This window comes from Cyprinus carpio, chromosome A2 (genome assembly GCF_018340385.1).
Source record: "Cyprinus carpio isolate SPL01 chromosome A2, ASM1834038v1, whole genome shotgun sequence".
NCBI lineage: Eukaryota > Metazoa > Chordata > Actinopteri > Cypriniformes > Cyprinidae > Cyprinus > Cyprinus carpio.
This window is the reverse complement of record NC_056573.1, coordinates 23202694-23218715: the sequence shown is the minus strand read 5'-3', so window position 1 is coordinate 23218715 and position 16022 is coordinate 23202694. Positions and strand designations below refer to the sequence as shown.

At 35.2% G+C, this 16022-nt stretch overlaps 1 protein-coding gene across 4 annotated transcripts in view; it reads left to right on the top strand.

Moving 5' to 3' along the window:
* Positions 1 to 6894, top strand: part of LOC109100747 (paired box protein Pax-3-like) — a 30200-nt gene extending 23306 nt beyond the window's left edge. For all 4 annotated transcript variants that reach the window (XM_019114183.2, XM_019114182.2, XM_019114181.2 and 1 more), the window contains exons 8-9: positions 2476 to 2721; positions 5226 to 6894. In XM_019114183.2, the coding sequence (XP_018969728.1) occupies positions 2476 to 2721; positions 5226 to 5243 (264 nt within the window). In that variant the 3' untranslated portion in view covers positions 5244 to 6894. The remainder of the gene's footprint in view (positions 1 to 2475; positions 2722 to 5225) is intronic.
* The last annotated feature ends 9128 nt before the right edge of the window (positions 6895 to 16022 follow it).

Below are 16022 nucleotides of genomic sequence, written 5' to 3'. Positions count from 1 at the left end.
ATCGTCTTGGCTGGGAAAATGTTTTATGAGGAAGCTTTTTGCTGTCTGTGGTCTCGACATGGAAGGAACATTTTAGCTTTTACCTCACATGTAGCCGGGCCCGGGCCCCCCATGGGGAGGTGAACAAGAGAGTTTAACCTCCATGTGCTTTTCATTTGTTAAGCATCACACATCAGCGTGTGACTCACACATGCGCTGCTGTACATGATATACGCTGTCAGCTCGTGTGATCCGCGAGTTATCTGCAAGGTGGGGAAAGCTCCTGAAAATCTGCGAGTGCTTAGAGCTTTCAGTCCATTTCTCTTCTGAACAGCTGTTGAAGATGAACCCCAAAAGGAATTTCATGACCCTTCACACTGCTTGTAAAAGCGTTAACCGCACAAACACACATGGTTTCCTTGCTAAATGAGGAAACACCATAGAAGCCTATTGATTTATATCAAAGGAATATTCCAGGTTCAATACAAGTTAAGTTTTTTTTTAAAAGCATTTGTGGAATAATGTTGATTACCACAAAAAATAATTTTTACTAATTCCAAAAAAAAAAAAAAAAAAAAAAATCCAGTTTATGGTGCGCCGCTTACAATAGAAGGGAATGTGGACAATTTTTGGAGGCTTTAAAATCAGCAATTTTGAAATTATAAAAGCATTCACAATAACTTTTCTATTATTTCATTTTCATTCATTTTTATAGTCATTTTACAATTTTAGGCATGGCATTGTAATAGAAATGAGGATGAGTAAATAATGACAGAATGTTAACATTTCATAAGAAAACCTCAGTATTTTTCTAAATATGTAAAGTTCATTTGATGATTTTAAAAAGTTCATTTTGATGATGGGGCTGATTTGTAGGATTTAAATGCAAAAATGTTGAAATTCTTAAAATGATGTATAATGTGTATAATTTTATACACATTTTACATACAAAAACATGTAAACTGTGTATAATTTTATAAAAACACTTACATACAGTTTTCTATTTAGTTTTTGTGTATTTCATTTTAATTCATTTTTATAGTAATTTTAGAGTTTTAGGTGTTGAATTGTTTTTCCAATTGAGGACCTCTCCAGATGTCCCCACAGAGTGGCTTTTGTAAGATTTAGCTTATGTCTGAGGGCAAATTTGCCCCTAATGAAAATGTGCAGTACTTTCTCTGCAACTAAAATTTATCTTCTCAGAGCATAAGGCACACTTATTCCATATTTTGTTTATTCTATTGGTTTTAAACATCAAATCTTGATAGAAAACCCTATAAAACCAGATTTTTTTCTTCCTTTGTTTTCTTCCTCTCTTTTTTTTCATCTGGCTACGCTTTCTTCTCAAACACATAACTCTACACTCAGAATTGTTTTCAGGAATATGTTAACCGGGCAAAGAAATACAACCCCTTTCGACCGACTCCACCCCCTCTTTGGTTGCACTGGGTAACGGTTTAAAAGGAACCATGTGTCCAGCAGGATGGGGAATAATTTGACTCTCATGCACTCTGGATGGAGTAAGTGGGCCGGTCGGTTGTTCAGTGGGTCGGTGTGCAGGAGATTTTTTTTGGGCTGGGCTGGTTTTGATCAGTGATTAGCAGAGGGAGGGAACTGATCTGTATTTGGCCCATCAAGCGCCGTCCGAGAGCTCACAGACACTGATGGCACACTCGCGTCTCGCTTCCATCTGTCTGTCACTTGTGTGAATTAGACACGGGCGGCCAGAGACGCTGTGTGAGAGCTGGAGAGATCTTCACTCCCTGTCAACAAATCATTTCAGATGCGTGTTACACACTGGTGTTTGATAAAAGTAGGGGTTTTCTTAACGGATTGAATTAAAAACTGTAGCGTTGTCATTATGTTCAGTTTGGAATGTTGAATTCATTTCACATCACAGAGTTTAAAACAAAAGCAAATTTTCATTGTTTTATTTGGTGAAGATGAAGAATTCTGATAGATCTGAGATCTTAAGTTAATCCATGTGTAAAAAAGAATAAAAAAGTAAATTTGAGAAGTTCTGAGTACTAATGGACTGTGCTGTGAGAAGATGTGAAAAGTATATATGCCTTAAAATTATGCATACCTGCATGACTGAACATTTAATCAAACCGCTGGTTTTAGTTATTTTATTACTTCAACTTGACTAAACAAAAATAAGAATTGTTGAAATAAAAAAAAATGAGATGAGTAATAAAATACATTTTTTATGTGTTATTTCAGTGTCTTTATAGTTTTATTTGTTTAATTTTAGTTTTAGTTAAGGATAAAAACCTTGGTTTGTCACATAAAACTGATTTGTAAGCATGTAAATGATTAAATGTGGTTTTCTGATCTCACTCTGTTACCAAAATTTGGTCATGCACCTGTATTAGCTGACCAGCATAAACCAGGTTGAACAGCAGGGAAATTCATTGGTCTGGGATAGTCTTTTCAGCAGTTTGCTTGTTAAAAAAGTAGCTCATTCTAAAGTGTTGTGTTATTTTTTTTCCTCAGGTGATGGGGCTGTTGAATCCTGGTGGAGTGCCACACCAGCCCCAGAGTGATTTTGCCCTCTCTCCGCTGACGGGCGGTTTGGAGCCCAGTACAGGCATGGCTCCTAGCTGCCACTCCTCTCAGAGACTGGAGGCTCTGTCAGGCCTGCCCAGCTCCCAGTCCTACTGCCCCTCCAGCTACAGTTCACCCGGGTACAGCGTGGACCACGTGGCGTCTTACCAGTACAGCCAGTATGGGCAGAGTAAGGTGAATACCAGCACTGTTTGTACTGTAGTGAGAGAGAGAGAGCAACACGTTTCATTTTGTTGTGGAAACCTAAAAAGTTTAGTTTTTGGATTTGATGTGTAGCTTGTGTGTGTGTGTGTGTGTGAGCAACGATTTGTTTTTTTTTTGTTTTTTGTGTTTTTGTTAATTTAGAATAGTTTTTTTTGTTTTTATTTTACTTTAATTTTAATTCAATTTTCAGTCATTTTGTTGTTTTTGTCGTTTTAATTATGTACAAAATACATATGTCTATATCTTTATTCAATTTTTAATTCTTTATTCATTAATCTTAATTAATTCAGTTGTATTTATTTTAGCACATCAGGAAAAATTAATTAAAATAAGAAATGTTGCCTTTGCAACAAGCTGAAATAAAATAAGTAGTTTTATATTTTAATTTGTGGATGAATCGAAAAGAAACAATGTAGTTCAGTTCATTGGTTTTTGATTGGATGAAGGCATATCTGATTGCAGTCAGGTGTAAGAAAGGGGCGGTTTGATTTATGCAGACAAAATTGTCCTGCATAAGTCACCAGAGAGAAGTCTGTCATTTAACTGTTAGGTCGAGTTATGAAATTTTGATTGAAAATTACAAGGTCAAAAAATTAAAAAATAAATCAATAAAAATATGTGTATGGATGAATCATTCACAATTAGATCAATAAAATGCATTTAGAAAATAGATAAGTGAATTTCCATTTCATGATGACTAATTCATCTCTTTACTAAAAAGCAATTCATTCTAAAGAATATGTTTTCTTTGTGCAACCACACAAAACATTTTAAACAACAGTCTTACTTTTACTACTAGTCACATCCATCCCTTTTCCGTTTAATTATATTTTTACATTTGACACTTTTTGACACTTTTATTGATGAATGCATCACCACAGCTAAACATAACCGTGCTAAACGCTACAGTTCAGCCAGGAAACTTTTGAAAAAATTGCATTGATTCTGTAGAGAAACACAATCATCTAAACATCAACTGAGATTATTTTCAGTGAAGTATTCGTCTTTTAATCTGAGACGTAATCATGGGTTTACATTAGTTAGTTGTAATCCGCTGGGCTGCCACACAGGTAAACACTGCCGTGGTTTATGATGCTTAACCCGTGCCCTTTCATGACCCTGTGAGATGAGCTATATCTCATCAGCTCCAGACATCCGTCAGCCAGCCATGTAATGAGCTCTGGGTAACAAAGATATCGTTCATGATCCACTCAAACACGCAGTGAAATGAGAGGAGCAGAGGAATTGCACACCAGGCCTGCATGTTGAGTGCCCAGTCCAGGACTGCATCTTGATATCATTAATTTGCTGGGGTCCGCACCCTGTAAGCACAGAGCTGGGGGTCCGTGGAGGAGTTAGCGGGGGTCTCGTGTAGGAGTAAAATGGCCCATGGCGGGCAGATATTAGAACCATGTGTTTCAGAAGGGTCAGATCTGTAGTTGCTGTTGATCATTGACTCTGATCCATATAGAACTGACTATAGGACAGCTCTCTTTTCATTCTCCCTCTCTCCATCTCTCTTAATTTCTCCCTCTGTCTGTCTTTAGTGGAATTGGCACACACTGGCTCACTCAATTATGTACTGTGTTTTGTTGGAACTTTTGTTTTTGCATATTTTGATTTCTTTCTTTTTTTTTCTCTTGGCAAAGGCTATGTCGATATAGTCATATACTTATGTCAGTGGTTCCCACTAGGAGGCCATCATGAGGCATTAGTAGACTTCCAAGACCTTATTATAATGTAATTCATGTAATTTTGTATATATATATATATATATATATATATATATATATATATATATATATATATATATATATATATATATATATATATATATATATAATTATTATTATATACATTTTTTTTTACATTTAAACAAACAAAAAATAAATAAAATGCTAAATCTTATATATATATATATATATATATATATATATATATATATATATATATACAAAATTACATGAATTACATTATAATAAGGTCTTGGAAGTCTACTAATGCCTCATGATGGCCTCCTAGTATAAAAGTCTAATATTGACATTTATTAAATTATATGCAATCATATACATTTAAATATGTGTTTTATTTATTCTTAAAATGTATATATTCAATAAAAATTTGCAGCCATATATTACTTTTGGTAACTGATATATTTTTATAGTTTTTACTATCCATTTTCTGAATTTTAAAGTTTTAGTAATTTTGTTGTGTTTTTGTCATTTTTATTAGGTTTTGTTTTTAAATATGTCCAGGCAGTTTTTATACTTTTAAGTTTATTCAGTTGTAGTTATTTTAATACTTAAACTAAACAAAAATGAGAAAAGCTGTCTTGACACCTAACCGAAATGAAATAAGTTTCATTTTTTTCCCTTTAATATTTATTTAATTTCAAGAAATGAAAATGTTGTTTCATAAGTTGTTTTATCTTTAGCTAAAGAGAATAGCACTAACCTTAAATGAATGTCTTTCAGGTGCCTTTCATTATCTGAAACCCAGCACTGACTGAATTAAGACAGATAGGAAGGAGATGAAGAGATCTATGGATGACCGTAAACTCTTGCACTTGAGCTCTCCTTCACCTCTTGAATGTTTGACCAAAATGACCATCCTTCCTCAAACTCTCGCTCGAGGAGCACTGAGGAGAGGCCAGCGGTGACGGCGGTCCTCTCTTACGCCTGTGGGTCCAAAGTGCAACTGAGTTGTTTTTATCAGGGGGATATTGTGGGTGGGGTTGGGTTGGGTTTTAGGACCAGGACTGAAGATGGGTTTTGGACAATTTAGACCTGGACGAAACAGCCTCTCCATATATCCATCCCATTCTGGAGCAGGTATCACACGTTCTGATGACACTTACCGGCTCCTTCCTGAAGAGCGACAAGCCATGGGACACCAGGAGGAAAAAAGGGAAAGGACAAAAAAGGACAAATAAACAACTCAAAGACTGAGACTGTGCTTATAAACAGCATGGAATGGCAGGGAAGAGTGTGGCGCCATACTCTGATACCAGCTGTCCACTGACGGACGCACTTTAGTGGCTGGTTTGTGACACACAACTTGACGGTGACTCTTTGGTTGAGACTGATTTTTTTGATAGATTTAGGAAATAAGGGCTCGGAAAAGACAGATGTTCCTACTTTCCTTATTTCTCATTCATACGTAAATGTATAAATAGACAAGAACATGCTCACATTCGCTCACAACGCTCTCAGGTCCTCTTCATAGAGAGAAAGAGGCTGACCTAAACGGAATGCACTCAAGTGTCCGATGGCATTTCACCGGCTTAAAAAATGGAGTGTGAACCCTCGGTAGTGCAGATAGGCTATGTAACACAGATCCCTTTATTACCAGTCATCTGAGCAAACACAAAATACCTAGTTATTATGAGACAGAAGTGATGTTCAGAATGGAATACTATTGTACTGCTTATTGCATAACTGTATACTACAGTATATACTAAAATAATGCAATAAATTTCAAATTGTAGTATGCTACCTTGTAAATGCTGTCGCATTTTTAATCTAATTAAGTGTAAAAACATCTTTGATTTGGCAGATGACATGTCAAGAAACCAAAAATCAAATACTTAGTTTACTGGTTACAGTGGAATAGGAAAGTCAAGTCGAATGCATTGCATTGTGGGATATAATATTGTTTAGAAGGTCGTCTAGTTAGTTTTGCATGCAGAACAATAGCACACAATATACATAGTGCATACTGAAACATTACTAGAACGGTAGTATGCTATTCTGAACATTCAGAGAGAACAGGACACAAACGAACCCAAGGAAAGTGCAATACACACTCAATACCTCAAAAACACTCATCTGTTCTCACTTGCTCACGAAAATCATCTGTCCTTAAACTTAAATTGTTTTTCATGCAAAGAAAAGATTCCAGACGATGAAGCATTTCATAATGTGGATGGATGTCACCTTTATTTTTACTCTGCAGATCTGCAGATGAAGTTCTTGTTCTGTCTCTGTAACACAATGTTCATCATGTCTTATTTTTTAGCTTGATGTTTTTATACTTTCATGTTTTGTTTTTGGTTCTCGACTGCATATAATGGTTGATGGATAATGTGTAAAATGCAGCACTATTTACTATTTATATGAAAATAAATAAATAAATTGCTTTCAAGGTTATCGTTTAGTGATTTTTACCTTAAAAAATGGATTCTTTCTTTCCCATCTTTGTTGCTTTCTCTTGTTTCCTCTTTCTTTTTTTAAATAATCCTTCTACATTTGCTTGTGGGAATAAACAACAAATTGCATTCTTTTTCTGGTTCATGTTTAACATTTTAAAAATCATTCTGCACCTGTATAAAATAATAAACCACGTATGAAATGCTGTTATAGGAAAATTAGCATGACGGTTCACAATAACTATCAGATTTATTCAGCCTTAAGCTTCACAGAGCATTTTTATTCATTTAGAAATATATTAAGTTTCATAAAAACACTCTTTCCTTCTCTCCAGGGAGCTCTGGACAGATGACTAAAAGCAGAGCTTTAGTTAATGACTAAAGCAGAGCGCTGTAAACCATGCAAACACAACTGAGAACGAGTCCTTTTTCTTTCTTTCTTTCTTTCTTTCTTTCTTTCTTTCTTTCTTTCTTTCTTTCTTTCTTTCTTTCTTTCTTTCTTTCTTTCTTTCTTTCTTTCTTTCATAAATGCATCAGGTGTCTTCAGCTGCTCTTTTTCTTGTGTATTAATGTGTGCAGTTGAGTATACATTTTTGACATAGAATTTAGGTTCATATTTAGTATAGTCAAATATAATACATTTGAAAATGCCCCAAATGTGTTTCTTAACCCTGTTTGCCTTGCGTACCAGGCTTCAGTGTGAAAACAATCAGAAATGTGTTCCATAGAAATCTGTCACTCACACAAATTGACAAAATGTAGACATATTTTGTTTTCTTTCCTTAAAAGGTAACTGAATGTTTTACACAGTGAAACAAAAACAAATAAAAAAATACACAATATTTAATTATTGATTGATTTTATCAACTTTATTTTTAATTTCTATTTTCTATTTTATTTAATTTCTACATTTTAATGTCATCATTTTTGTTATATAGAGTTTGTTAAAGCAGTTAAAAACTTTCCAATACCCTTTGGAGCCTGCTTAAAGATCCCCTGGGGTTGGGAATTGCTGGTTTATACCATCTTTTGGACATTAAATTTAATGTAGCACACCTTTATGTCTTTACATTTGTTTTTCACATCCACAAAATCTGGATGTCTATGGAAATGTCCCACTCTTTTGCTCGCTTTTCCAGCATGGAGCCTGGTGTCAGACACAATAACATATACTGGAGACAACTTAACCTCTGACCTCTTGCACTCTTTGAAATCAGTAGACAATCACAGCATAGCTGACAGGGCAGGAGTTACTCCCCACTCCCCCTCGTCATTCTGAGACAGACGGCTGAAAGAGGAGAGAAACTAGAAAAAAAACAACAGGGAGAAAAACATGAAAGCCATGAGACTGTTTCTTGCAGTAACAGATGACATGGAATTTTGGCTTTTTATAAACTCGACAGAAGGCATGTAGTAGATCTGCAAAGTTTTGATCATGTTAATCATTTAGAAGCTTTAGAAATTTGTGTATTAAATGTGATACAGTAGGCTTTGAAGGGTTATTGATACTTTGGTACTGTGTTGGGATTCCAGTTTATGACTGATTTCAAATCTGGGTCCTAAAACTGCTGGGAACATTATTTAAAAAAAAAAAAAAAAGATTGTATCATGGTTTACATTTTTATGCAGATGCTTTATCTCAAGCTATTTACATCATATTCAATGTGCATTTGATTTAAATTCTTTAAATCATTTCATGCATTTCCTGGGATTCATACTCATGGCGTCTGTTTGATCTACAGGAATGCTGATTATGTTAGATTGTTACTACTTTGGTGAAAACTATTTTTTTACTTTTGCATTTATTATATTTCTTACAAAGCAAGTGTTTTTTATTGAAAGGTTCAGTGTGTGTATAAGTAATTTGTTTATTTAAACTTATTAAAATAATTTAGATATCAGCTAGACTGCTGTTGTCAGCCTTAGTAGAGGATAAAGGATCCTGTATGTTGAGCAGCAGTGGTGTTCAGCGGCGGTGCAGGGCTTTATCACAGCATAAATGATAAAGAGTGTTTATCATGGCCTTGAGAGAACAACTGCATGTCAGACAGCATTCCTTTCCAAAAGCGTCTCGCTTGCTATCTTTTCTCTCTCTCTCTTTCTTTGGTCAGACTGCATGCTGTTCACGAAACAGACAGAAACCCTTACAATCATCAGAGCAAGTCGCCATGCACTGCAGTGGATGAACTTCAGCAAAATCCTCTTGAAGTCTCAGTGACATGAAGTTTAAGGAGCAAAACAAGCTGCATTTGATAATTTGGTGACTCAGCGTGTCCAGGACTGAAGCTTCAGCGTTTGAACATTACAGTTAAGTTGAGTGACAACAGAAATCAGAAGCCTTTTTAAAACTTCTTCCTGAAGAAAATGAACTTCAGTCATACATTGACATTCTGGACTAAACGCCTCCATCAGAGAAAACGGCACGGATAATCTATCCCATACCACTCCAGCAGCTCCATATCTGCCTTTTTACATCAGTATCAGGAAGTCTTTGTGAAAATATCAGAGATGTTCATGGACAAAAAGCATATGCTCTAAACTCTTGTTTTTTTGTCACAGCTCAAGGTGAAGGAATTATTCATTAAGTTACAGCATCTGTTTCCTCTTGAGAGACTGAAACCTTGAATCTGACCTCTGTATTAGTATCAACATGCCCCTAGGTGGCGCTACAATGAACCACACATTGCTTCTCGCCCTGCTGGCCAGGTGCCGACAGGCCATTCTGAAGGAAATTGAGACAAACCATCAGGATTCCCAAGATAACACGAACACAACAGCCCCAACCTCCACGGATCTCGCCACAACAAGCAGGCGATCCTACGACAACGCCTACTACTACATCCTGTTTGTGATGTTCTTCTACTCCTTCCTGGCTCTGACCCTGTTTAAAGGTTTTGTTCAATATGATGATGGCAAGAAGGATCCGTACAAAGAGTTTATGACCTCCACTGACTCCTCAAAGCAAAAATGCAACACAGGCCCAGCCGCTGACAAAATCGACTTTGAGGAGGAAAACAGCAACTGAGACAAGACACATGTCAGTATATTCAACACTACCAGAGATTTCTCATGCATCATTAAATTAGATTCTACACAAAACACATTTAACCAAAGAATCTAAGAATATGAGGGATTATATATATATATATATACATATATAGTAAGTTTAGGGTGAGAACGTTTTTTTTTTTTGACAGTTTAATTTAATTTAATTAATTTTGATTCAGCAAGGATGCATTATATTAATCAAAAGTGACAGTAAAGAATTTTACAGTATTACAAAACAATCTATTTCAAAAAAATGCTGTTCTTTTAAACTTTACATTCATAAACAGATCATGAAAAAAATGTATAATGGTTTCCAAAAAATATTAAGCAGTACAACCATTATCAATAGAAATGCTTTTCTTTTTTCTTTTGAGCAGCAACTCAGCATATTAGAATTATTTCTGAAGGATCGTGTGACACTGAAGACTAAATTAATGACTACTGATAATTCAGCATTGTGTCACAGGGAAAAAAAACAAAAACATTTTAAAATATATTACAACATAAAAAATGTTTAAATTGTAATATTATTCAACAATATTATACATCTAAGTGTATTATATCTTATATAAGTTGATCTGTAATAAAGTAAAATAAAAATTCTATATCAGAAGGCCAAAAATCTTTCTGTTGACATAAAAAAAAAGATATTGCTTGTAAAATTCATTGAAGATGTTACTGAAAATGTAAACACTGAGTATAGGCCTATTTGAATAAAACCAGTTAATTTAGATGTCTTTGGGTTATTTGGCAACACACAGTGTAAAAAGTTTATATGATCTAAATCCATTTAAATATTAAAACTATTAATTTTTAAAGTTTACTTCCAATAGTATGTCAATAACCCTATTAATTTTCAACTTGTGTTGTGTTCCTTGGCGACTATTTTAATTGCAAGAACAGCAGTTTCTCTCTCAGTGACCCCTGTGCGCAAAGTTACCAGCAATTGCAAGGCGAATTTACAAATTAACAAACGCAGCCCTATAATTACATTTGTTTTGACAAAATCAGTATTAGGAAGTAAGGTTATACGATGTGCGCTCGAAGGTTTTTTTTGATGTGGAGAGGTTAGATTTAATCAAGCAGAAGGCAGAAGGCAGGGATGCGGTGCAGGGGACGGCCGTGTACGGGATTTGATCCGTGCAGAAAGCGGCGAAAAATGCGCCCGGTGAGCGCTCGTCTAATTTCAACCTCCCGCTGACCCCGTGTGATCTTACATCTTCGACCCAGAGCGGCGAGGACGCATGGAACCTTAGACTTTATCGGTGCTGTGAATTAACGTCAATTGCATCTAGCAAGGATGGCGGGGGATGCCTCTAACGAGAACATACGCTTTTCATTTTGACGACATTCTGCCGGCCAGATCATGAAAGCCAGATTGAGAGAGAAAGGGAGAGAGCGGTGTAATCTTCGGTAACGCATCAACAACTTGCTATTTGCACCCCTCCCTATATGAAGGTTTGAGTTTCCTCGCGTTTCAGAAGCAAATCAAAGGCTCTTCGGATGATGCTGGCTGGAGATGTCGAAGTGTCCTGAGCATCAAATCCACCTGGAACGAGTACTTACGGACGGATTGGAGTGCTCAGTGCTGTGAAAATAATGAGAAATTACATCACAATTATGAGATATAATACAGCATGTGTTATACATTGTAAAAGAGATAATGTACAGTTATGAACATTGTGGCAGATAGCACTGGATATAATTTAAAGCTGTTTATATCGGCTGTACATCTGCAGTGGCTTGTTTCTGGGTGTTAAAAAAGTTTGAGGCCTCAAGGCACTGGTTTGTAATCTATTATAATCCGGCATTATCATAATATGTGTTTCTACACTATAAAATGCAGCCCTCTAAAACTGAAAAGTAAAAATTAATTGCTGCATTTTTAAGTAATCTTTGGGTAAAATTACAGTGATTCTGAACCATATTAAATGACTTTTAAACACTCTGTTGTTGTGACAAGTTTTACATTGAGACACATTTTTTTCTACACTGCTCTTTCCCCTCTGCCAGCAATAATTTTTGCACAGCAAGCGTAGAAATTAAGTCTCCGGTGTGTTTGAGTGTTGTTAACTCAAAGCAGGTCTGATTTGCTTTGAAAATAAACTTAAACTGAGCTTGGTTTGCAAGAAAAATAGGGATAAATGAATTATTTAAAGGGTTTATCTTGTCACTGTGTCTTGACAACACACACCATGTCTGCATTGAGTCACCAAATGAAAATATTAAGAAAATGACCTGTGTACAATTCTACATTATAAATGATTAAATAAAATCCAGCTCAAAATGATTCGCTGGTCTTTTTTCGTTGTCATTCTCAGACCTGCTACTATAAGATACTATTTAATATAGTAAAATCAATGTGAGTGCGGGAGTTTTGATTAAATACATGCCAAGTCAGTTTGATTTTTATAGTGCTTTTCACAGTATTTTCACATTATTGTTTTAAAACAGCTTTACTAAGCAATAGTGCCTTAAAAATTGTAATACATTGAAATGTACAAAAAACATATCACTGGTGTTTTACTGTTTTATAACAATAATCTGTAGAGGCAAACACATCCAATCATTGGGATATCAGTGGCTGGATATTTGACCAGGACTCAGAAATGGTTTCTCTGGGGGCAGCTGCATATCCTGGGTCAAGAGAGAAGCATCCTGACCCAAAGGAAGAGCCTGACCTGTCTTAATTTAATCTATCCGCCCGCTGTTCTTTGAAGACATGTTGAAGCCCGGGGGCAGAGCTGAGCTGACCATCTCACTTCTTTGACCTGATCATACCTCCACAACTTCAGAGAAGGGGCCAAAGCAAGCTAACAAAACAAGAAATGTTTTGAGTTGAGAGAGAGAGAGAGAGAGAGAGAAAAAAAACTTTACTAAATGCCACAATAAATGGTATACAGAGAATATTTTACAAATAGTGACCATTTCATTTAATGCCCTCAAGACTGAAAATAATAGTGACCATTTACATTTTAGGGTTCATGTTATTGTGTACTTTATAAAAATAATGGATAGTGTAAACTTAAAACAAAATTTAAACAAAACCAATTATTCAACATTTTATGAAACAACAAAGGGAAACCAAAATCTCAAACCATTGTTTTGGCAAACAAATACTATAATTATTAATTTGTTTAAATTTATTGGGGCACGTGACCATGTTCTTTTCTTGATGAAAGGGGATTTTTTAAAGTTTTAAACTGTATTTTTGTGCTATTTGGCTTTGAGTAAGTTTACATCTTACCCAAGAATATAATGTAAATAATAGTTGCACAGTGTTGAAGCAGTAGCCACACAAGCATCACATACAATCTGTATTTTGCATAGAAACATGCATTAAGTGCTGCCTTTGTGCAACTGCAGTGTAATGTGTGTAATTATAAACACAATAACAGTTTAGTTTTCTTGTTTGTTCAGTTATCACCTTTAGACTTAATACTTTTTTTTTAATTAACAGCTCTAAACAAACAAAACAATCATGTTAAACAGTGTGACAGTAGCCTTTTATTTAGTTTTACATATTAACAAAATACATTTTTTATAATATGCTAATGACATACTATATTGATTGAGATTAGTTATAATAGCCTCAAAGATATACAGAAACTTTATAATTAAATAGCTTGTTACACCAAAACATTACACCTAGAGAAAGTGAATTACGACATCAGGCGAGGTTCCATTACAGGTTTGGTCCTCTAGTGCCACCTAGTGACACCGTTTACACAGCGAGCAGATGCTGAAGGTCAGGAAAAAATGATTAACTGCTTATTCTCACAGAGGTTCTGCTGATCTTATATAGTAAATATGATTTGATGTTATGGTCAGTGATGTTTCTTGCTGATGTTTAGCACTCGTAGACTGCAGTCTTCACATTGGTGTCTCCTCATCAAACCCTCGAAGTGGAGAATTAACTAAAGCCAAAAAAGAAACAAAACAGAGATGATAATGCTCATAGTATCTAAAATGAGCTTGTTGGAGCATGTGCTATGAAATTATTAATGCTAATCAGCACTTAAAACCACTCTCTCTTACCAAAATATCAGTGGTTTATTGTAACTTACCAAATGAATTCCTCTTACCAAAAAGTAATATACTTCAAGTTTATTTTATTAAGTATACTTAAGTAAAGTTCAAGTATATTTTAAGTATACTTTATGTAGCAAGTATACAAATATCAGTGTTCTAGTAGTATACTTGTAAGTGTACTGTTTCAATACTCCTTGTGACTAAATTGGCCCACTTTCTAGTATATAAAAGTATACTTTTAAGTATACTTTAAGTATAACAATAGCAAACTTTGAGTACACAACTAGTTTACCTCTATGTTTGTAGTTTGCACTGCAATTATACTAATACTTTGTAAACTTTGAAGTATATTCTCAGTAAACTACTAGTTTAGTAGTTTTATACTGCAAGTATACTCATAAGTTTTCTTTAAGTGAACTTTACATCATACTTTAAGTATACTACTATGTCACTATTAAAGTTTTAATTTGTATATATTTTGTTATATGAATATCTGAACATACAAAACATCCAAAGAAAGAACAGGGTGTCTGCTTGTAAACAAAAACATTTTATTCTAGCTTCATGCATACTTTTTTTAAACAATTTAATGTAGATAAGTTTCATAATAAAATAATAAAGAAATAACATTTTGAACAAAAAGCTGAAAAAAGACTTTGAATTGGATTCAGAATGATAATCAAAACGTAGATGGAGTCGATCAACACCCCAAAATTATTACGTCTTCATCGGTGGACATTTTATTCCATAACATTACAGTTTTGATGCTGTTTCATGTCAGATGATCATGTTACATGTGTTAGTATCTGTTGTTTCTTTTTCTTCTTCACTTGTGTTTTTTGGAAATTCTGTACAGAAGATGTGTACTAGCGCCCTCTACCATATAACAATGAAAACACAGATTCTAGGAGCACAAGTATAGCTCAAATATATTTAGACTTTTTGTAAGTATAAGTCAAGTATACTCACGGGCGTAATTTCCTATGGGGACAGGGGGGACATGTCCCCCCCACTTTTCAAAATCCCGTTCGTGTCCCCCCCACTTTCAAATTAGTTTGTTATTATTTTTTTTAACCGCGCACCGTCATCGTCACGGAGGAGAGGAGTAGGACCGAGCAGAACAGACATCCTGCCTGTCTGTGTCGATGCGCGCGTCCGCGTACAGGCAGGGACGTCTCGTGCACACTCTAAATAGTGTAAGCGCACTGAAAGTTCTACTGAGCAGCCGGTATCGCAGTCAGTCATGAAACGCCAGCAACAGATGACTTTAATGTCTTCATGGATGGAAAAAAAAAAGGGAGATGTGAGTTGGTTGATTCAGTAAATTAGCTCAGGTCAGGGTAATCAAAAATGTCTGTCTACTTATTTTTTTACAGTCTATGGTCTACACCTGTTGATGAGCTAACGTTAACATACACTGTTGCTAGGTAACTTCAGACCGTTAGCTAGCTAACCTAAACATTTAATGTTGCCTACATTCTGTGTCCACTTTAAACAGCAGCGTTTTCTGTCAGCAATGTATGACAAGCAGACTCTGGCTGCTGTTATAGGCTACTCAACTCATTATACTCAGATGCAGAAATAAAATACGTCTTAATAATAAATGTTTTTCTAAACTTGAGCTATTGTTGTTCACTTACAATATTTGTTCATTTAAAATTTAAGTTAATTTGTAAAAATTGATTTACTTGTTCAAAGAAAAGGCTTAATGTCGAGCTAGCCTGAGTTAGCCTATATTTTATATAGTGTTATGGTTATGTGGTGAGCCTGAGTATAGTTTTACACATCAGCCCAGTCTAGTCTGTAAAGTTATTGATACGCAGTCAGGGTTTTTTTACACATTAATCTGAAAATGAATGTGGCACACCCAGTTTTTAAAATGTACATCCAGAGACTCTTTTCTGGCTATGTGGACTCAATATGATCATAACTCAGTTGTTTTCATATCAGAGCACAGATGAGGTGGAGCTGCTTCAGAACAGAGAGGGTGAGATAGGGAAAAGCAGTAGCAGCACAACGTTACAGGTAGGTTATGTGCTGTATG